The following is a 22,637-nucleotide window of genomic DNA, read 5'->3' on the forward strand; positions in this document are numbered from 1 at the left end:
GTGGCCAATGCCTGCACCCAGAGAGAGCTGTAGAGGAGAGAGGCTACAGCACAGACCTCACTGAGACCCTTTTGCTGGGGCAGGGACAGGCAGCAAACCTGCCTGCAAAGTTGGGCCCAGGTGGAGAACCTGCATGTGGCTGAACTGCATGTGGCAGTGAGAAGGCAGTGGAACATCAGGGAGACTGAGAAAGAATTAGACAATTCAAAGCACAGTCTGCAGCTGGACCTGCAGCCAAACAGCCACAAACTCCTCCCTAGCACATACAGAAGGAGATGGGAGGCAGTAATGCAGAATGGAAGTTTGCAACAGCAAGATGCTCACAAGGCTGGGGCACCTCTCCGATGGAAGCCAGACTGAGAGTTGTGGGTTTTCAGCCTGTAGTAGAGAAGGCTCTGGGGAGATCTTAGAGCACCTTTCAGTACCTAAAGGGGCTATGAGAGCTGGAGGGACTTTTTACAAGGGCTTGTAGTGGAAGGACAAAGGGGAATGGCTTTAAAATGAACGAGGGTAGGTTTAGATTAATTGGAAGAAATTCTTCACTGTGAGGGTGGCGAGGCCCTTACCAGGTGACCCAGAAAAGCTGTGGATGCCCCAGCCCTGGAAGTGTTCAAGGCCAGGTTGGATAGGGCTCTGAGAAACCTGGTCTAGTGCAAGGTTTCCCTGCCCACAGCAGGGGGTTGGAACTACAAGATCTTTAAGGTCCCTTCCAACCCAAACCATTGTACAATATGATTCTACGATTACAGAAGCACTTTCTCCATCTGTGTAGATGTGCATGGTTTTCTGTAGCTCTTCACTAAGTACATCACCTATCACCCGAGAGTGCTGCCAAGTTTACCCCGCAATGTAGGGAACTACAAAATAACAGAACACTGACCTACTTTGTCTTTCTCAAGATTACCCCAAAGATTTTACAGATCTGTTCCATATTCAGGTCTGTACTTGTGGATCTCCTTCTGTTACATTCTGGTAAGTAACTGTACACATTCTAAATGGTGCCTTACAATACCATGCATTCACATTATTAGTATTTTTCTCAAAAAGAACATTTTTTCCCCCTGCAGTGCTGAAATAATGTTTTGTTGCCATCTTTTAAACTAACCAGCTGCTTCTTGCCAAGATCTACAGCTCAGCTGTTACCACTATAAAGGTATGTCTTCAAAACATTAAAATTTATTGTAGCTTTATTTGTTGACCCAGCTGTAATCTTAAAACTACCTTTGTCAGTGTGCATTGCCCCTACCAATGTGCTGTTCTTATTGCATGTTCTAAACAATGCAGTACCTTTGCCTGCAGTTACACTTTGTATAAAGGAGCCTGTAACTAGGAAATGGGAATAAATTATATCCCAGCAATTCCAACAATGCAGAGAGACTCTTGAGATCATAAATGTCAGAAAGTTCAGTGCCAGTTTTTCACAGGGTAAAACAGAACAGGAAGTTAGCAAAAAAAGATCCTGCAAAGTAAGCAATAGGGCATACACGTACAGATGTTTGTCAAGCAAACAGGGTTAGGTGAGGTGCCTTAGAGTTGAACTGTTCCCATCCAGATTTATTCTCCAAATCACAGTCACTAAAAAATGCTTGGATTTTTTAAGCCCACTAATATTTTTGAAAGGTAGTTTTCTTCCTCTATTAAAGTCTAGAGGATTTAGTTGTCCAAAACAACACTGCTTAAGAGACTGATCTGCATACAACTGAGGATCACCCTTTATAAAACAAACCTTTAACTTCAAAATTAAACTAGAGGTATGTAGTATAGTTCCAAGAAAGCAACTCTTGCCAAGTGTTGTCAGATCAGAATGCTGTGCAGAGTATTTGACAGAAAAGCTACTGTAGTAGCAAGAAACAAACCCCAGATTTAGTAGTGGAAGAATTCAAACACTGCCAAAAGAATCACACAATAAGTGCTCTCTGTAACAGAGCTTTTAGGATTCTAACTCATGCATACCTATATGTGGATACAAAAATGCTGTTAGCAAGAAATTTTCCTGCTTCTTTCTAAGCCCCTGAGATACTTTTCTCTCTCATGAAGATGGTAGAAGAGCTCTATAAACTATGAACACCTGCGACCTTGCAAAGCCTTGCTTATGGTATAGTAGAAAAATATTTTGACAATGGATGTTTTAGGATTTTGGCCAATCACCCCCAAGGGATGGCTGATCCTTTGTCCAATTAGACTATGAAGAAAAAAGTCTATAAAAGAGTTTGTAAAATAATTAAATAAATCAATCTTGCTGCACAATTCCTGCCTGCTGGATCTCTCCTCTCCTCCCTACGGCTGTGGGATACAGTAATACCTATACGCTCACATTTATGATCAGGCACCTGATTGTTTCAGGGACTCCTCAAATTTAGATTTAAGAGATATTCTTAGGCCACTCTTAATAAAGACCAAACATGTATTTTAAAGGAGTGAGGAAATAACTAAAGATATGAGGAAAAAGCCCCTCACCCTCAAAGGCTTGGAACAATAGGACTGCAATCATACAGCACCACTACTCTAATCTGCCTGATTAGGACATTTTTACAGATCCAAGTACTCTTTATATTTACAACTCAAGGGCTATCTACACCACACTTAATGCCCTTTTCAACTTGGCCCCCACCCACCAAACTTCTGAACTAAAACACAGGCACACCTTACTTGTGTGAACCCATTTAAGTAACCAGGATTAGTCATTCTGATGCATATTCTGTTTTGAAGTGCATCTGTGTTAGGCAAATGCATATTAATGCAAATGTCTTAGTTGAGACAAACTACAAACTGAAAGGAGGATATAAACATTGCAATGAGTAGAGCAACAAAACATCTGAAAGTGAGGCATTAAATATAAGAAGACCGAAGCCAGAAGTCAAATTAGCTCAAGGGCTTAACTACACCTCTAGAATGAAGTGGTAGTCATTGTAAGAAATACAAAGCAGACTCTGGCAAGCCTAATTAACGAATTAACAAATAGAATTCCAGTAGAATTCTTTTACAATAGACCTTCAAACCGCTCCTACTCATTGGGCTCAAAATTGTTTCACTCTGGGGCACAGGGGCTATTGATCTTAAATAGAAGCTGTGCTGCTCAGCTCACCTCATATCGTATCAGAACCCCTGGAAGTTTTGCACTGCCTGCTAGCATCCCCCATCGCCCCTCCCCACCAAAAAGTAAACTGAATCATAATATCCAAGTGAAAAATTCAGGAAACAGTTCACATTGCTGTTTAACAAACTTTTGAACCTACTAAACCCACAGGTCTCAGGTTTTACCTTTCCCTCCCTTATCTTGCCCAGGCACGCATCAGTGAAGCACAACCTTCGCACATTCACAGATTCCCATATCTGTAACTCCCAAAACAGAGGTCTATAAGGGAGGCGGTTTCATTTGTAGGTTTCCGTGAAGCTATAAAACATTTTCTGAACCCTGTAAAGAGTGCTAAAGTAAGACAGGTCATCTAAAGTTTATTAAAGCATCTGTGCCTTGCAGCATGGAGTTCACATATTGTGAATGCAACATTACTCAGCCAATTTAACAAGATTAGCCAGCCTGCTTTTTCCACTTTCTGTCATTTCTTCATCCATAACAAGCCAGCTTGTAGCTAAGGGCAGCCAAGCTCTTTTAAAGCTTTATTCTTTCACAGCTAGTAAAGTACAGCATTTACAATTGGGAGCTATCATGTCAGAAGCACAGTAGCAGTAGCTTCTCACGGGTCATTCAAAGTGCGCTACACAATCCAAAACCAGGAAAATAGAAAGGAGACTGGGAAGAAAGCAGACTAATTAACAGTTCTAAATTTTAGTTAAACTCTGCTCAACCTTCTGCTTCCCAGATCCAGCTAGACAGCTAATAAGCCTCGTGGAATCCCTGCTCTTAATTAACACACAATTATTTCCCCAGAAGGATTAGAAGTTTCACCAAATGTTCAAGAAGTCAGTTTTTACAGCTCTGGTTAGATTACTGTCTATGTTTAGGAGCAAGGGTTACTGCTCCATATCCTACTAATAACAGACTACTTTTTTTAAATGCAACCACATCTTGAAAGAATACCTGCATTTTCATTGCACAAGGCTTCTGTCTCTGTGAGCATGTAACATTCTCAGGCAATAATTCAGTCACTCGACATGAAAAGACAACAGCCAATAATGTAAGCATGCCAATTATACATTAGCTGTTTGAAAGCAGAACGACATCTGAGCATGCACCCTTCTGAAAGGCCAGTCCAACATTTTCTAGGCCAAGGTCTGAGACTATCTGCTCCCTAGCAAGGAGCTGATCATCAGAAGCAAAATGCTAATCAAAACAAAACCAGTTTCACCAGCAGCTGCTATACTAACTTCCACCAACATGAGTGATGTACCTTCCCAAGGCATTCCAGCTTCTCTGCTGGCTATTAGTCCTTCTTGGGCTTCTGGCTAAACACACAGTTCATTTTAAAGCCCTGCCTCAGTTTTGTGGGAGCAGGTGTGAGTTTTAAACCACAGTGCTGAAGCTCTTGCCCTTAACAGGACAGTCAATCATCAGAACTTTATGTTACTTTAAACCATCCACAGCGTCTTCAAATAAAAGCTGTCTATGACACTCTTATACTCCTACAGATTTCTTTCTCAAGGTACAAGAGTGAAACCCTTTCTAAACACACTAGATTTCCTCTGCTCCTTCTGGCTGCACCTCTATGCTGAAAATTAATACATATTTTCAACATATCACTTGAGGAATTTGGATGCACTATGCTAAAAAAGGTTTAGAAAACTGACAAATCTGGATGGCTTTACACTTTAAAACTCTACAAAGCACACTTACTGGCAGCAGCAGGCAAATGGCCAGCCCTTAAACCTCGTTCATCATTTTAGCTGCACACAAACCTGTCAGTCTTTCACACTACTATCGTAAACCATCTGTGACTGGCACACAAGACCACAGAGATGATGGAGGTCCTTCACTGCAGAGATGAATGTTATCTGGTCTGACTGAAGCCCCCTCAGCTAGGAAAGGTGGGTCTGAGGAGCTGCTGTTGCTAGTGCTCTTTTACAAGTCACGGCTTTCTTCTTCCCACCCTGGTGGCTCACACTCCCGGGGGGCAGGGAAGGACAGGGAAGGGCAGGAAGCTGCCTCCCTCCGGTGCCAGTGCATCCTGCCTGGGGGCTGAGCCCCCTCCGCACCAGTTGTGAGGCAGGGCCGGTTTAGGAACATGCACCTGCCTCCCCAGGTCCCCTGCTTCTTTTCTGAGCTTCTGTTTGCTGAAGCAGTTCACCTCTGTCCAATACCTCCTGCTCCCCTCAGCCTCTCAACAGAAATAGTGTCCCATGTAATTAAAAAAACAAAAAACAACACACATAACCAATTAATCACCTAAGTTTGCAATAAAAATACAGTGTGACTTCGAACACCTAAGCCTTCCCCCAGAACCCTGTCACCTTTGTCCCTGTCAAGCCAGCTGCTAATGCCACCAGATACTGCTGGATATATACCAGCCACTGTGGATATGCTTCCAGCCAGCTGAAGAGTTAAGAAATTGTGGTTTGGGAGGCCTGGGAACATGGAGAGGCAGCCAAAAAAAGTTTTCTGGCTGCTCAGTGCCTGGATAAGTCCTGTAATAAAATACACAGAATGAAGATCTACCTCCAAAACTGTCAGCCTGGGTCCTGCTCCCATGAGATCTGCAAATTTGCTGAGGCTGCAGTCAATCCCACTAGCTATGCCATTAAGGAAGATGATATTCAGCAACAGCAGTCCCAGTGGAGACCCCAGGGTCTGACAGGATCTGGCATAGTTGCATATGCTGCTGCTAGTGCTCTTTTCCATATTGTGGCTTTCTTCATCATGCTGTGAAGTTTACCTTGCCAAAAAAAGGACTTTTACACTTTCAAAAGTTTCTCTCTTTCTGAAGTGAATAAGCCTTCTCCCAAGAAGGCCACTGAGCGGTTCCTGAGGGTCAGCCACAGACTAAACTAAGGAGCGTCTTCAATGAAGCATATTTCTCCGTGCAAGTGTAGCTCTTCAAGGAGCATCAAGCCCACTGTTTACTTTCACCAGATCAAATCTGCACTGACAGTCCTGTGACCAGCCATAGGCCTTTGATTAACACTACAAAGTAGTGTTTGGATGCAGAGAAGCTGTGCTCTGCAGCTTCCATGCCCTTTATCCTGGAAGGGACATCACTTTTTCAGTCCCATGGCCTGTCACGACTGCTTGGCAGGGCCAGGTACCTCCAGCCCATTTACTCTTTGACCATGGGTCTGCAGAGGCCTCTCCTACCCCTTGGCTGCAGAAAAAGGCAATGAAGGCATCAGTATGGTCACTCCAGTGGGGCTCAAGTACCAGCAACCTTTATTTGGTACACTGCCCTTAGCTAAGGGAGTCCTTGTCCCTGCCACCCATTCCTGGTAGCTCTCCTGTTGAAAAGGATGAATGCTGTGGCAATAGTCTCCACAGGGATGCTGGCAGCTTCTTGTCAGGGCTGGCAGTCCCTGGGCCTTCCCCTCAGTGCTCCAACAGAGCTGTCTGCACACCCTTGCTAAAGGAGACAGAAAAAAGGGCCTCAGTTATGTGGCTGGGCAGAAGGGCTCCCAATGCCCCAAAGCCCGGCTCAGGCGGGTAGCACTTGGTGGTGCCATCCCGCTGCTCTAGAGGGCCTGTTGTGGGCCCTGGTTCCACCTCACTTACTCTTCCAGCACTTTCTTCAAGAGCCGAAACTCTGCTTGCTGCTCTGAGGTGCTCTGCCTTGCCGTGCTTTGCCCCATCTCCCTCAGCTTCTTGGCATAGGCCTTTCTCAGGACGTGGGAAGGGCGATAGGGATCCTCAAATACATAGGGGCAGGAGGTCTGCAAAGGCAGAGGAGACTCTCCTAAAGCGCTGCCGCCCATAGCTGGGGCTACTCTCAAAGCTTCAGCCAAAGCGTGCGCCTTGCACAGGCCTGGCTTAGCGCTCACAAGGCAGTGGTGCTGCTCCCTCGCAGAGAGGGCACAAAGCAAACAGCCCATGACACATCCAGCTGCACGCTCCAGCCTGGGGCCTGAGGGACAGTTCCTCTTGCCAGGGCACCGGGCAGGCAGAAGGCCTCTGTCCGGCTCCCAGCCATGGCACTACTGCTGTGCGAGGACACCTTCCCTGCTCCCCTGCCAGCAAGCAGAAAGGCAAAATGTCCTTTCCCTGGGGGCTGTGAGGTGCATGCCATACCTGTCCTTTCTCAGTGACCATTCGGCTGCCAAAGTATTTGCGCCACACTTCTGCTTCCACCTCATGGCGCTTGGATGCCATCAGCAGCTGGAGCTCTCTTTCTTCCCTCTCAGTGTAGAGGGGGTGCGCTCCCTGAAGGCCATGCACACACCATGCATGCAGCATTAGCCACCTTGAGCTTGGGCAGGGCAGGAGGGCTGGGACCATGGGCAGTTCTTGCTGCCTCTCCTGCCCCAGCCCAGAGCCTGGGCCGTGACACAGGACTGGCAAAACCCTGGGATGAACCTACCACTTCTGAGGGTTGTGGAATAGCTGCAGAGACCTTCAACCCTGGCTGAACTGGAGATGTGAAGTGCTTCAGCATCATCTGAGTCTTCTCTTGGATTACGGGCAGGTATCTAAAAAGGACAGCCAGCAGTCTGAGCTTAAGGTAGCCAAGTGTGAGCTTGTATCTGTGGGATCACAGCCTGTCCTCTGGCACCACCCAGCAGTTCAGTAGGAGGACCACGTGTCCAGCAGGACAATGTCTCCAGGGCCCTTTGGCATCAGCATATGCACCCCAGACAAGGGAAGCACCACCCATTATCACGAGTGATAATGAGGGTGATAGTGAGGGCATGCCCTCAGCCACACCGCTCCTCTACAAGGCTCACCCGCCTTGGCCAGCTTCCTTGTCTCTAGCCTGATCGAATTCCATCGACTGCTGACTGGCCTGAGAAATCCTCCGCCGAGCCAGGAACACTGGATCCAGCACACTTACTGCAAGCAGGAGGCAAGAGAAGAGCACACAGTCTTTGAGATCACGTGGGACAGCATGGGTGGCAGAGCTGCACAGTCATGCCACACAAGGCTCACGGACAATCCTTGCCACAGTTCCAGGCAGGCCCCTTTCTTTTTTCCACACTGGATCTGCTCCAGAGCTGAATTCCGACCACTGCCCCAGGGCATGGTTTTTCTCATCTCCCTCTTATACCTTGCTGGGAGAAGGGACCCACCAGTGGGAAGAACTGGGAGGTACTGGGGAATCCCAGGGGCCCACTGGGGAAACTGGGTTGTAGGGGCTGCCCACAGCGCAAAGCCTCTTCCAGAATAGGTTGCCCCACAGTGACCTCAGACCTCTTGCCCTCGTGAGAGCAAGAGCACCCACAGTCCTCTGCCAGCTCTCAGCTGGGACATACCTCTGCGTGAACCCCCGCCCCAAGGCGCCGACTCTCTTCTGGGCTTCAGGGAAATCAGCGGGGCCAATGGCTGGTGTGGGGTCTCAACTACAAGACTGGAAACAGGAAGGCACCAGCTGGGTAAAGCTGGGGCGACAGGCTCCCTTGGAGGCTGATGCTTATAAGCTGCTGGCACATATCTTTGGGGGCCACTGCCTAGTCCTTGGAGGACACAGGGCACATGCCATCCTTGCTGCCTGCACCAACCCTCTTGCCTCTCTCAGGGCACATTGGAAGCAGAACGGCCACTTCATCTGCAATCTCCAAGCCAGGGAGGAGTGAGCAGTGGAGAGGGAAGCTCTCCTGTGAAGTGGCTGCTCTTGCCCAAGTTTGGCTGGAAAGGAGCCTCGGCAGGACGGTATCCCCAAAATGGTGGCTGAGCAGACACTCAAGGAGCTGAGGGCTGTAGCAGCCATCCTGCTCACCTTGGCAGTGTGACAACCTCATCTTGACTGACCCGACTAAAATCATTTTGGCCCGGAAAGGCAACAATGCTCATCATGTTGGGGTCCTGGAAAGGAGCAACAGTACATCAGCAGACATCTAGAACATTTGCTGGTTGCTCAGAATGGCAGCAAACCACCTTGGTGCACAAAGACACAAAGGCTGCCTCACACTATCTTCTCTCTTGATGTCATTAGCCCCCTCCCTCAAAGGGGCTGAGGCACTCCCGAGACTTGGACTAGCTCATTGGGAGAGTGCCTAGGCTGGGTGGTGAGGCAAGTGACAGCAGCCCAGAGAAGGCAGTGGATAGTTAGACAGTCTGGATAGTTTTGACAGCACATTGCCACAGAGCCATGAGAAGGAATCCCACAGAAATGACAAGCTCACCACAAGAAGGGCTTTCAGCATGTTTCCTGTTGTATCCAGCTCCAGCAGACAGCTGTCAAAGAAGGTCATGATGACCACTTTTTTTCGCACAGCAAGGATACCGATGCTCCTGAATGAGAATTCCACCTCTTTGTTGTCTCGGAGGGCCCCAGCAAAGCAAAGCAGGGTCTCCTGTACACACTGCTCCACAATTTCATGGCGAAAGTGGGTCTCTGCAGCAATCTCCTCAAAGTCTGGCTGAACAACAGGTATCTCATCTAGAAAACAAGCACAAAGTAACAGTGTCCCATCACAGTTCAGCCAATTCAGAGACTAGAGAACACCAGTGCCCAGCTCTCAGGCAACACTGCCAGACAGTGCTCCTCCTTCAGCTTCAGCCACATCTCCAGAATGGACACAGGAAAAGCCAAGCAAAGCTTTGCCTCCTGCTGTGAGCAGCCAGCTGGATCACAGGGGAGCTGAGCAGATGAGGCTGGCTCCTCAGGGAGGGGCAGGGTGTTGGGCTACCACACCTGTGCCCACACTCAGCACTCTGCAAGTTGGAAGAGTCTTTTTTTGCCATATCAGAGGTGTTGGCACCAAGCCAAAATGCAAGGCCTGTGTAAGGAAAGGATCCCATGTTCTTACCAGGAATTTTGGTCTCATCACTCTCAAGGTTGTAAAACATCTTCAGAGGCTTGCTCAGAATGAACATAGGTCTCTCAACAGGCAAAACCTTGCCCTCTTCCACACTGGCATGCACTGGGACAACTGCAAAAGTCCCAACTCCAATCTCCACTGCCTGCAAAAACAAGCAAGAGGAAGAGTTGGCAGGGCTGCCCAAAGGTAAGGAGGATGACTTGCATGGCCCTGGGGATGGCACTTTGGGTCCTGCTCCGTAGCCCCAGAGGAGCAGGATGAGGCACATGCAGGAGGCAAGACTCACCGTCTTCTGCAAGAGCTGTCTGTAGATGTACCGAGACATTCCAGACCAGACTTTGCAGATTTCTGGAAAGCAAATGAAAGCCATACCATGTTCTGAAGTCAGCATAAGCCACCATCCCCCATGTCCCTACCCCTGCAGGTGACAGTGGAGTGCTCTCATGCTCCCCCTTGCCCTGAATAAGCACTCTCACTGATGGGGCTGCCCAGCTGTGTTCTGGACTGCCCCCAGGCTCAAAGCCCACCCTGTGTCCAAGACAGGCCTGGAGAGGAAGGGCAGGCTGTAGTTTTGCAAAGGGGATTTCCACTTTTAGACACTGCCAGTGCCTGGAGGCCTGGGCTACTCGGGATTCCCAGATGGGGTGAATGTGTATGTTTAAAACACCCATAGCCGGATGGCTGTGGAGCTAACCAAGGGTTGTTGGTTATAACAATGACTGCGGTTAATAACCAAGGACTGTTGGTATTAAGACAGTGTTAAAGGGGGCTAGAGAAGAGGGCCATGAGGAAGTAGAGCAGCACTTTTCTGGGACAAACATCCTTGCTCTAGATCCTGGACATAAGCACAGCACAGTACACTGCAAGAGCAGGAATGAGGCCAAGAAGTGGGCATGGACTATAGGGGAGATCACAACCACCAAAGACCCCCAAAAGCCCTCTAACCCATTTCCTGAAAGGTGTGAAAGAACAGACTGCACATGACAACTAATTTGTGTAGAAAGCAAGAAGTCTCTCTATAAAAAGGTGCCCCTACCAAGCCTGGTCAGGCCCCCTGGACTTATATCCATGTGCTTATATAGTAGTAAATTGGGGACTAACGTAGAAATTTCCATGCCAACCTTGTAACTTTCTAATGAAACTTAGTGAGTTTTTGTGGACCCTCTGATTTTTGTTGTTCCCTTCTGTTGCTTGATATCATAAGAGAAAAACCCTTGCAAGAGTGTTAAAATAGTAAAATAAAAAGCAGGCCTTTATTTGGAAGTTTCCAGGTGTCACAGTGGTCATGGTCACACTCAGCATTGGATTTCTACAATTTTGTAAGCTTAACAAATCATCATGTCTAACAAACTTTGTCCAATTAGAAGAACAGTTGGTTAGGTAATTTTTCCCCGGATACTACCCCACTGGAGTTGGTCCAGGGCTTCTTTCCTCCACTTCTTGTGTCTTCTCAGATTCTGATTGGAAAACAAAATGTACTTCTAGGTTCTCTTCTTGAAAACAAGACTAAACAGTATTTTAGGAATGTGTTAGAAGATTAGTTTATTGCTCTAAAATCTAAGATAAAGGGTAGGAAAAATACTAGGAGCTATATAACTATGTAATAGTAATCTATAGACATATGAGTATATGAAAAGTATATAAAAAGCAAGTGGCCTTTAGGCATCACTTCTACCACAAGCATCTATGAATCTTGGGTGCTCCATTCTCCTTACAGGGGGAGAAGCTACCAAAGCCACCTTCGAGCTCCAAGGCACAACAAGGCAGGGCTTTCCTTGCAGCAGCCTGAACCCTCCAGAAGGGTCCCACCTATGGCTCCAGCCTTGGGCTTTCCACAGCTCATCTCCATGTAATCCTGGCACTTACAGTGCTCCTGCAAGGGACCCCTGGGGCCTTACCAATGGTGCTGAGCTCCCTGAGGGTTGGGAGCTCCTCTGGCTCCACAGCATTATAGAGCAGATACTTCTGCATTTCTGCCCCCCTGCACTGCAACAGCTGGGGAAGAGGTGCTTTTCCTGCTACAAAAACCCTCTTCTCCTCTCCTCCCCCTCAGCGCTTCTCAAGCGGTGTCGCCAATGCTCTGCCACAGCCTCCTTCCACCTCCTGGCAGCAGGACAGCTCCTGCACACCACAGTGCCTCTCCAGAGATGGTGGTCCAGGGACACTGAGTGGAGAAGAAGCTGTCGCTGTGGGTGTCCCACTGTGACATCATGCCGTGGGACACAGGCCTGTACAGAACCTGCCACCACACTGCCTCACCCACGTTTGGCTTCAGCACTAGCAGGGCAGCCCCACTGGGCACCCCAGGCTGCTGCACTGGTGGTCCTGCCTGCACATCTCAACTCATCCTCCCTAGCTGGCCACACAGAAGCTGGGAACACAAGAAGCTGGAACCTGGGGCACAATGTGAGTTAGTGCTGAAAGGCTTTGCGCATTCAGAATAGGGCTGGAGAGGTCCACCCCAGGTCATGAGAGAAATTAATGCCACATTTTGGCTCAAAGGACAACATTCATCCCCTCCTATTCCTTAAAGCCACTGGGATGCACCTCTTTCAGTACACCAGGATCCACAAAGGACTGCAACTGTACATAGGCTGCTGCAAAGACACCACGTGCCTTGCAGCTGCATCCTCCGATGAACAGTCACCCTCCTGGAAGATTCCCCTGGGCATGAATTGCCTTCCCAAACTCTCCACCAAGCTGGAGGAGACTCTTTGCAGCCGGCAATATGCACCCAAATTAACCATCCAAGACAGGGACTGATAACCACATGCAAGTGATATAAGAAATCACCTTCCCTGAGACAGGAATTTTGTTTGGCCATCAGCTTGTCATTTTCTCCTCCTCACTCTAGTGACATTACCCTACTCACTGTTCAGGTAAACAAGGCACAGCTGAAACCCTGGTGGACCATCACAGCATTTTCACTTAGCCATAAGACAGGCCCCATGAACATTTGTCCCCATGTTGCTTCCCATGTGAAAGCAGAGTGCCAGGCTCATTCATGGCTCAGCTGGTTGCCCGTCCACTGATTCTGCTGCCACACTGGCCAGCCACAAAAATAAATGAAAACCCATACTCAGCCACAGAGTACGGTGTACCAGGTTTGAAGGAACACGGACATGGGTGGCTGTTGTTTTCAGGTAGAATATAAATAGCTACCATGAGTTGATGGCTGCTCCAGATCTATTATTTTTAATATAGGCAAACTAAGTTCAACTTCTGGTTGTTTATTTTAAACATTGACCGGTTCCATTATTTAATTATATATGACTTTAAAATGCTGTTCATGAAAACTTCTTAAGTTTCCATAATACCTTGAGGGTGCTGTCTCATTAACATTTCTTAAACTTTTCGTAAAGTTGTGATTTATGGCCTTGTTTGACAACTACTCATTGGACAGATTTTGAATTCACTGAGACAATCTCCATGAGTAAATGTTATTCATGTACATTAGTGGTTTCCAAGTCAGGCAATTAACTTACAAATATTTGCAGGCTCCTTCTTCACTTTTTTCACAACATAGTCAGGCACAGTATTAATATCCAGTACTGAGTCTAATAAAATTTCCATTGCCTTCTGGGGTTAATAATGAACACAGCAGGGACAAAATCAGTATCACTGTATTAACTATCATTAAATAAGGTATCTAAGCATTAGCATCATAGCAAGTGAAAAGTTTAGTGTCTATAAAAAATTTGTACTTGTCTATTTATGTCATTCAAATTCTAACTTTAACATTAAGCCTTGGATTTTGAAATTAGCAATGTGCAAACACATTTTGCATGGTCAATTAAGCTGAACTCCACTATTTCACATAACTGCAGGAACTATGAAAACCAGAACTAAACTTCATTTCAGTCTGTTTCAAACAAGTATTTTATATTTTTATTAATGAAAATAATTGTCTGAATCAATTGATTTTAAGTATGAAATTCTCTGAAGAATTTGATCCTACAGCATATATCCATGTAATTAAAATACTTGGAGTCATCAAATCTGAGACATGTATTAGTCTGGTCTAGCACCTGGAAGTCTGTGGTAGAGGGCTCCAAGAACTATTCCCCACTGGCTAACACAGGGCACTTGATTTAAATGTTTGTGTGGACAAGCAGGTTCCGTATAACCTGTCAAGCCAGCAAAGAGAGGAAAACACAAACCGTGTAAGTCTGAAGTCACCTCTGCACATAATAAAATGATGGCACAATCCCATTTGGAAAGCTGGAAGGAAAAAGAAAATGCCTTAGAAGGACATCAGTAAAACAGAAGGGGAGAGAAGAGACAAGGGATCCCAGCTCCCCATGTGCTCAGGGCAGTGAACTCACCCAAGCACTCCCATAATCCCATCTGAATTATGCTGGGAGAAAGGCAGAAAGGCATTGCTAATGTCTCTTGCAGTCTTCTCCCACTATGGATACAAATAAAAGCAGGAGTTCATAGGTCGCACAGGGTAAACCCAACACAAATGATGCCTGTGCATGGGTTTTCCCTGCACTCTTTTCTGTTAAAAGCTTGATGATGGGAGGAGAGGCACCATGTGAGCACTGATTGACTTCAAAATGCACAAGTCTGCATGGTTCTGGTCTGAGAAATTTTATTTATAGATGACCCCTACTAGGGAAGACCCGCTACCTGCTCATACTGCTGCAACAGACTGCATCCACTCTGGTTCTAAAAGTAATCCTGCTGTTCTTAATGTGAACCACACACCGACACCGTAATTAATATTGGTTGGCATCTATTAGCAGTTTGGGCTAATAAGTCTATGGGCATAGAAAGCATGGCTTCTTAAGGCAGGCCTCTTCAGAAGAAACAGAGGTAACACAGCAGAGAAATGCAGTGAGACTTTGCTTGCAGCTTCATGATGTACATGTTTTACAGATTGGAAGTACAGGTGAAATACGCAGAGCAATAAAATAAAACTTCCAAGGACTAAATCTAGACTATCCTGTATGCTAAACATATTCTAACATGCACAATTAAAATGACATAGTTTCATAAGTATCACAATTTATCTTCTCACACAAATGAGAACAAAATTAGTTTTAAATGCCTCAGAAGCAAATTTTTTCCTCCTTCAGACTCAAACAGCGTTGAGGAGTTTTTGAACAAAGGCACTTACAGTAAATACCTGCAAGTATCTGTAAGCACTTGCATTTCTCATTTCCATCTTTATTTTTCTCCTTGTTCCTCAAAGCAATTAAAATCTTCCTTTTGCTGGAAGGCCTGTGGGGAGTAGTCACAGGGGAGTTCTGAGAGATGATGAGGTCCTGAGGTGACCCAGCTTCCTCTGGGTCCTTGGTCAGCACCATCTCCATGGTGCTACTGGCAGTGCCATGCCTCTGGTAAACCTTTCTTGGTGTCACCCCAGCAAGCACTGGTGGCATGTGGAAATGGTGTTTCCATTGCTCAAAACACTGAATCCAGCTTTGCGTCTCTGCCCAAGGGCTGACTCACTCCACTCATTTCCACCCCGACTGACCCAGCCCCATTTCATCTGGAAGAATCAAGCTGTACTTTAGGTAAGTGCAGCTAAATTGGGGAGATGATAACTCTGTTTCTGCATGTCCACTCAATTAATCTGTTCTTGGACTGTCAGTGATAATAATTCTCTAAGAATTACCGATTGAGTCATACACTTAAAATTATTTTCTAAAGCCTTCTATTGTCATCTGAGAACTCTGATGGTGACTCTTGCCATTACAGATCATTACTGTTCAGCATCATCACATCCAAAATATGGATTTTGGTTTTGCGTGTTCATTCACAGGACTATAAATGTAGTGAAGGAATTACTACTTCATATTCTACTTCTTATTTGCTAGAACTTTCCTTACCTAATTTTCCCTCTGAGACTTTTGGAAACTTCTACTTCTTTACTTTTTTATATTATTTTTCTGCAATTTTTCCCCATCCTCATTATTACTACTGAAACTATTCATTGTCTTTCCCTTTCCAGTTTGTAAAAACCTTACATTTCCTCCCTGTCCCAAACTGTTATGGGCTTTCACTTCTGGTTTGTATCAGATGGGCTAAAGCTCTAGTTTTCTGTTTTGCTAAATCCTAATTAAACTTCTGGCCCACATACAAATGATGCCTATTACCTCTGTGGCAGCTTTTTCTCTTGCCTAATCTAGAAATACTCATTTTCCTGTACATTTTGTACTAAAGGAAATTGTTTTAAAGATGAGAAACTTTGCTCTTCAAACACTTAATCAGTGAATACCATGCAGAGATGTAATCTGCTTTCATACAGCCCTCCTAGCATCAATCCAAGATGAGGAGTTTTCTGCTGTCTACAAACCAAAAGACTATTTAAGACCATTTGACCAAGATAGGACATAAATATTCAGATCAAAAAAATAAATAAGTGAATTAATAAAATTGAAAAATGAAAAAAAAAAGCCAAAAACCAAAAACAAACCAAGGGGGAAATTAATCATGATATAAAGCCAACTAGTTAAATGGTATTCTTGCTATATAGCCACCACAGGCCAACCCCTGCAGTTTCCAGTTGTTTATTACAGGATATGCCTGGACAAATCTACTTTCATAAAAGCTCTTTGACACAAAGACATTAAACTTTAAGTACCTTAACACAATAGTGAACCTTTTAAAAGGGATTTACTTTAACCTTTTATGTACAAAAACAGCTGGAAAGGGAACAGAATGACAATGAAGTAAAACAATGCTTACAGACAACCACTTAGTAAATCTCCACCTTCTCCTTCAGGCACAAAAGGGAATTCCATTGGCACCATCCACACAATAGTCCTTTTAAGCTTAACATTTTCTAAAAGATTAAGGGCCTGATCAAAAGAACACTGAAATCACTGGAAATCTCACTATTTTACTTGAACAGCTTTGGATTTGGTCCATACTGACTCCATAAGAGTAACTGCTTATAAGAACTCAGATTAAATCTGGAAGAAAAGAACTCTGGTTATAACCTCCATAAAAATACAGTAAAAAGGAACACATGCTTACTTGCTATTTATTTTACTTTCCATATATTTTAGAAAAGGACATTTCCAGCATTTTGCTCCACAATATAATCGAATTAATTTGGTCTGAGGAAGTGAAATGAAGACAGAAGTTATAGAAGTTGGTTCCAATTCTCAGATTTATCATTATCCACAGTGAAAATAACTACTATTTTATCCCTGAAACAAGTTTCATGATGAAATAAAAATTATTTGCCAAAAATTGGGGTGAGAGTGGGACACACTTTTTCTTTCCAGAAAATGCTGTCTGTATTGCTGGTTCCAGAGTCCCGGTTCTGCCTTTTGTCCATGTCCCAATTACCTACAGGCTTTTTATCATCATTTCAAATGTTCATAAAATGCAAGACCAGACTTTTGTAACTAAGAGTTTTATTCCCACTTGTACACATGTGTGTGTGGTCATGTACCTATACTGTAGAGCAAGGCCAAAAAATGAATATAGCATCAAATTATAAAAACAAGGAACATGATTCCAGAACATTTTAACTAAAATTTGTGCTGGTTGGGTACTGATCATTCCTAATTTCAGGCAAGGCTTCTATTGTTTTGCATTGAGTTCCAGAGAAAATACATTTTTATTGTCCCTGTAAGAGAAAAAAGAAAAACAAAACCCAAAAGAATATGATCAAAGAACAGTTGTCAACTGGCTGACAAACACACACAGATTTGTAGGACAAACAAAGCCGTGGCTACAACCAGGAGCTCATAACAGCCCAAGATAAAAACAAAACAAAACAAAACAAAACAAAAACCCCAAAACTGTGACAAAAACTCCAGTGATTTAAGTGGGACTAGAACAGATGCCAAAGTCACAATGCTTTCATAGCCAAAAAGGTTAAACCACTTCATACATTTTGTTTTACCATTCTCACAGATTGAAAGCCATTATTGCCGAATGCCACACTTGGCAACCAAATGGTACAAAGGAAACCTCTATTCTAATTTCACAAGTATTTTAATAAATTTATGCTAGGCTTCTTAGATTGCTAAGGTATGATTAGCATCTTCTATACATGAATAGATAGATCAGAGACATGCTATCTCATCACCCAGCAATAACAAACTGGACAAGCTGCATCAGGTTCCAGATTATCAAACAGTCCCCATCCAAGCAGATTAGACAAATCAAGCAATATGGAACATCTACTGACATCTTCCACCTCAAGGCAGATGACAGCTACAATCCAGCATCCAGGGGACAAGCAGTACAACTGCCACTACAAAATTAACTTCTTTCTGTATTCTGAAGACATTTGAATAAGCCAAATATACCAGGCTGCATTTTGGCATGGCCACAGCATTTTTGATGCAGCTCTAGAATGCTCTAACACTGCATTTTCATACTGCCAAACCACACCAAGTTACTACAAAAATCTCCCAAATTTCTTCTGTTAGGATGCCCAAAACACACATTTCTGCTTCTATCTCATTTCAGTAGGCAGGTTTAAAGAGAAACCTTCTCAGATTAGGCTCATGTGCCATGATGAAGTCCAATTCCTGTATGGAATCGTCTGTCTCATGGCCCTAATTCACTTTTTTCATAGGGGAGAAATATTATGCCCATTACACACATATAATGACTGGGCATGGAAAAGGAAAGCAGTTCTTCCAAGTCACCACCACTAGCAAAGCAAGAGCACAGTCCTGTCTTCTAATGTTGGTACTACATCAAACAACAATTTCTGCCATTCCCTAAAAGCACATAAGCTCTGGAAACCGTTTTATTACAGCAATCACCTCTAGAAATTTGCAATATCACTTTATTACCCAGAAAGCTCATTTTTGCAGGAAAAAAAAATACAGTTATATACATTTTTTTTCCTAGACCCATTTTTTGTGATTTCTCAGATTAGAGTGCCAATCTGGTATTGTTCTCCCTCTTCCCACAGAGACCACAACACAAGGTGGTTGTTTATTACCAGCTGAAAATTCTAAAACAGGACATTAAAATTTACAGTTTTATATATTACAGTTCTGTAGATAAAGGAATTCTGATGATGCTATAATTTTCTGAATTCTGGTCAAGGATTTTCCATTAATATTCTTCAATACTGTCCTGTAAGCCTACAGTTACATTGTTAAATCAATGCATGCAACTATTATTTGGATTTTCTGTCTTGGCTTGCAATAAGAACTGCATTTCTGAAGCTATTTATCAGCACTTTGGTCATGTCGTAAAGGCTATTTCTTCCTTCCTAATTGTCCTTTTGTTCCTTTCTGTACTGAGCAAAATACGGCAAAGGGTCAAATGTCTATATCCTTTCTTTCCAGAAAACTGAATGTTATAACCTCTTTTCCTGATCAGCTCCAGATTCTTAGAAACTACAGAATGGTGAAAACACACAAAAGTGCTTCCCATATCCCTATGGCCCAGCATTACAGCAGCAAGGGAAAGCTGCAGACAACTTCCTAATACACTCTTCTAGCAGAAGCTTTTCCAGTTAAAGCCAGTAGTAGAGCACAACCAGTAATAGCAGTGAGTTCTTCCAAAATATTCCCACTCTGCTCTTGACACTGCCTTTTACAGAAAGCAATGATCCACCTTCACCAATTTTCCCCCAATTACAGGGAAATCTATGAGAAGCACTGAAAGCCAGAAAACTCTCAAATGCTTTTCAGAGCTAAGAAAATCCAAGCCTTCCTACAACATTTCTGACATCTTCCCACTCTACCCTAAATCACATTTACATGGCTCATTCCTCTATTTAACACTTCCCACAACTTGAGTCCTTCCTGTCTTCACTTCCTTTTCCCTCCCTTTCCTGCAAATCTCTTTACTTTCGTGTTTAGCTCACATAGAGTTTTCACAGCGCCCATGTGATATTTTTCCCAACTGATCACTTCTTTAAGTCAGCTCTCTGCCTTCTGGAGACAGACACTCCCCTCATGACTGCACAGCAGTGCAGATAACTGCACGACAGCACGCTGCATGGCTACTTTTATTTGTAATAGACACAGCTCCTCTTTTTGCGTGGACATTACATGGCTTGTTTGCAATCCAGCTGCTCCCTCCCACAGCTGCAGGATTTGCCGGACCATTCGTTCTTAAGCAGCAGCTGCTGCAGCTCGCAGCTTTCCGTGAGCGCAAAGGGCTGCTCTTGGGGAATGACGCTCTCTCTCCCCGCGGCAGCCGTGCCCTGCACGGGTCCTTGGCAGTCGGGAGGAGCAGCCACGGAGGCCATCCAGCTCTGTGCTGAGCAGGGTGACCCTGCCAGTCATGGGGGTAACGTTTTACTGTCGCGAGTGGCTGAGTGGATCAGCCTCTCCCGAGAGCTTAGAAGCGCATTGAATTAAAAGACTCTCGCTAGAGGGAGGATCGGATTTGTATTGGCCATTGCTCCTGCTGAACTTGGTTGCGGCTGCATTCCCCTCGCCCCCCACTTGCACATCTTGCAGAACTATCATTTCTCTCCAAGCTCAGCATCAAGGTTCATGTAATTACATGTAAGCATATGCATATGATTGTATTATGCTTGTGTTACTTCAAAAAGATTTGCATAGTAAAGCCTGCAAAATGAGAAAACACCAGCATTAAGGAAGCAGGTGTGATTCAGCAGCTTGTTGTGGGCATGTGAGGAGACAGTCACATGTGGCTGCAGACTTCTTCAGAGCATATTGTGCCAACCCTCCACTTCCTCTAAAATCATAATCACCTCCGGAGCTCTTCTCACCACACCCAAGTGCTTCGCAAGTATTCATCCATTCATGACAAAATACATTTGGCAACACTGTTACAGCCTTTCTTCAAACCACGAAACCGGGGCATTTGTTACATGTGTTAACACACAATGGCACAGGGTATTCAACATCCTTAGCTACAGGATCTTTCCTTCCCTTCTTTCTGCACTGTATACTGTAACAGAAGCCAAAGTGCTGCAGGTATGAACCAGCTCGGATTCAGCATCACCACCACTGCTCATGGTGTGCTCTGATCAAACAACAAAAGCTTTCTTGGGAAACATCTTGTCCCGGAATAAAAATGGGGTACCTTTTGAGTGCCTCATTCCAACACACAAACTGCAGGACTGACAGGCAGCAGAGACAGATCTTTTAGTAACAGATCACCACGATTTACAGGCTCACTAGAAGCAACAACATCAGGAACTTTGAAATCCAACATTTCTTAAGTCTGCTTATGCAACTCGCATACTTTGCTAATCATGTTTCCATAGTTTTGCTGAGTGAGGTGTATTGTCCCTGTGCCCTGTAGCTGTGACATCCTGCTGATCCGAGCAACCTTGCAGCTCCGTGAGGTAGCAGCAGCTGGGCTGGCTCAGCCTCTGGAGATCCCACTGCTGCACCAACTTCTGGTGAGGGAAACAATCTTCTGGTTTGAGTTTTAATTGAAAAACTGTAATTGTAGCAACACCAGTCCCCAACTTGCATAATGAATAGAGTGTGGACCACTGAAATCTACAGCACATACTCCTACTTCACCTAATTGAGAACAGCTCACAGTCAGGAGCTTTTCCATATGCATATGTAAAGCCTGCTAATAAAAGGCGAAAGGAAACTAAGTTTTGTTGTTAGGCTCCAGGAACTTAGGAAGCTTCTGAAAAGCCTGATAGGGGATTTAGCTTTGTGGTTATAGCCTGATTGGTTTTGCCTTCAAGTCTAAATGTTTTGGTTTTGGTTTTGGTTTTTTTTTTTTTTTAATTTTTCTTTCTTACCATTTGTTTTGCTGCAGTTATACTTTTATAGCCATTTCCCTATCCTTTAGTAATTGTGACCACCTTTTTCTGCTATTCGATGTTGTTCTATACAGATGCTTTTCCTTTTCCACTTTCTCCTGCTTCCTTACCACCATTCAGAGTAGCAAGTGTATGGATAAGTGTGCACACGCTTCGGATCTACATTCAGGTCTACAGAGGGGCCTGAAGAACCCTGAAAATAATTATTCTGAGAAAAACTCTGTTCATCCTCCACAGGAATTGCATGGAACATATGAACTTGCACAGTTTCTGTCATGTAGTCCAGCCACTAAGCACTTGTGAGAGGAGGTGTCTAGCACAGACTTTTCAAAGACCAACTTATAAATTTCTGAGAGTGAGGAAGAGTTTCAAGGAACAGCTTCTGTGGAAGAAGTTCCGAGGACTTAATCCCTTTGGTGTATCTTCCTGAGAACGGCAACAAGTACTCCTGAGACCTCCATCTGCTAAAGTCACTATTCCAAAATGTGGAGGTGGTAAGATTTTGAATTGAATATTGCAATTTTTTTAGCACAGACAAAAAAAAGTGATCATTGCCTCATAAGTGACTAAACTGCTTTCCAACTGGAACCTCCTCAATACTGAAACTGAGGTGGGTAAGGCTATGCAGTTTTAGCAGAAAAAGCAAGCACCTGAGGACAGGATCTTACCAAGGGAAGATTCAAAAAATACAGTCTTGACTACTGGTAGTGAAAGTAGCTCCACCTAGAATAGGTAAAAAAAAATACAGATGTGCGCACTCTTCCTAAGTGATGGCATAATTATAACATCTCTTTTGCCATCTTTTTCATTTTCCTTCCTAGTTGGTGCTATTGTTATCTGCTGCGTAGTTGGCACGATGACTCAGATGATAGAATTATGCTGGAAATTATATATACATGGAACACTGAGGCCCAAGAATGCAAATTCTTCTGGGCAAACAATCTAGAGTTTAGGGCTTTTTTGTATTTATTCTGTCAAGCACTAGACATAGACTATTATGTCTAAGAATAGAAGTTTTATATTTGAACTACTGCTTTCAAGCTGAACCTGAAAACAAATGGTGCCTTAGTTCAAGGTTTGAACTTGC

At 44.4% G+C, this 22,637-nt stretch overlaps 1 protein-coding gene across 2 annotated transcripts; it reads right to left on the minus strand.

Moving 5' to 3' along the window:
• Positions 1–6,401: 6,401 nt before the first annotated feature.
• Positions 6,402–9,629, minus strand: LOC138108935 (uncharacterized). 2 transcript variants are annotated; one of them, XM_069012075.1, is made up of 8 exons: positions 9,217–9,629; positions 8,811–8,896; positions 8,347–8,441; positions 7,822–7,927; positions 7,458–7,566; positions 7,169–7,300; positions 6,656–6,813; positions 6,402–6,506 (listed from the first exon to the last, which is right to left on the minus strand). In XM_069012075.1, the coding sequence occupies exons 1-8, from the start codon at positions 9,283–9,285 to the stop codon at positions 6,473–6,475; spliced, it is 789 nt and encodes a 262-aa protein (XP_068868176.1). In that variant the 5' UTR covers positions 9,286–9,629; the 3' UTR covers positions 6,402–6,472. The 2 variants fall into 2 exon arrangements, with proteins under 2 accessions (XP_068868176.1, XP_068868177.1); XM_069012076.1 differs by lacking the exon at positions 7,169–7,300.
• Positions 9,630–22,637: the final 13,008 nt, after the last annotated feature.

This window comes from Aphelocoma coerulescens, chromosome 4 (genome assembly GCF_041296385.1).
Source record: "Aphelocoma coerulescens isolate FSJ_1873_10779 chromosome 4, UR_Acoe_1.0, whole genome shotgun sequence".
NCBI lineage: Eukaryota > Metazoa > Chordata > Aves > Passeriformes > Corvidae > Aphelocoma > Aphelocoma coerulescens.

What these genes read in the sequence shown, in the direction of transcription:
- LOC138108935 (XM_069012075.1), bottom strand. Translation starts at nt 9,285, where the DNA reads ATGACCTTCTTTGACAGCTGTCTGCTGGAGCTGGATACAACAGGAAAC. An exon ending in TGCTGAAAGCCCTTCTTGTG is followed by an intron (nt 8,897 to 9,216) that starts GTGAGCTTGTCA and finishes GCTCCTTTCCAG; the next exon opens with GACCCCAACATGATGAGCAT. An exon ending in AAGGAAGCTGGCCAAGGCGG is followed by an intron (nt 7,567 to 7,821) that starts GTGAGCCTTGTA and finishes TGTCCTTTTTAG; the next exon opens with ATACCTGCCCGTAATCCAAG.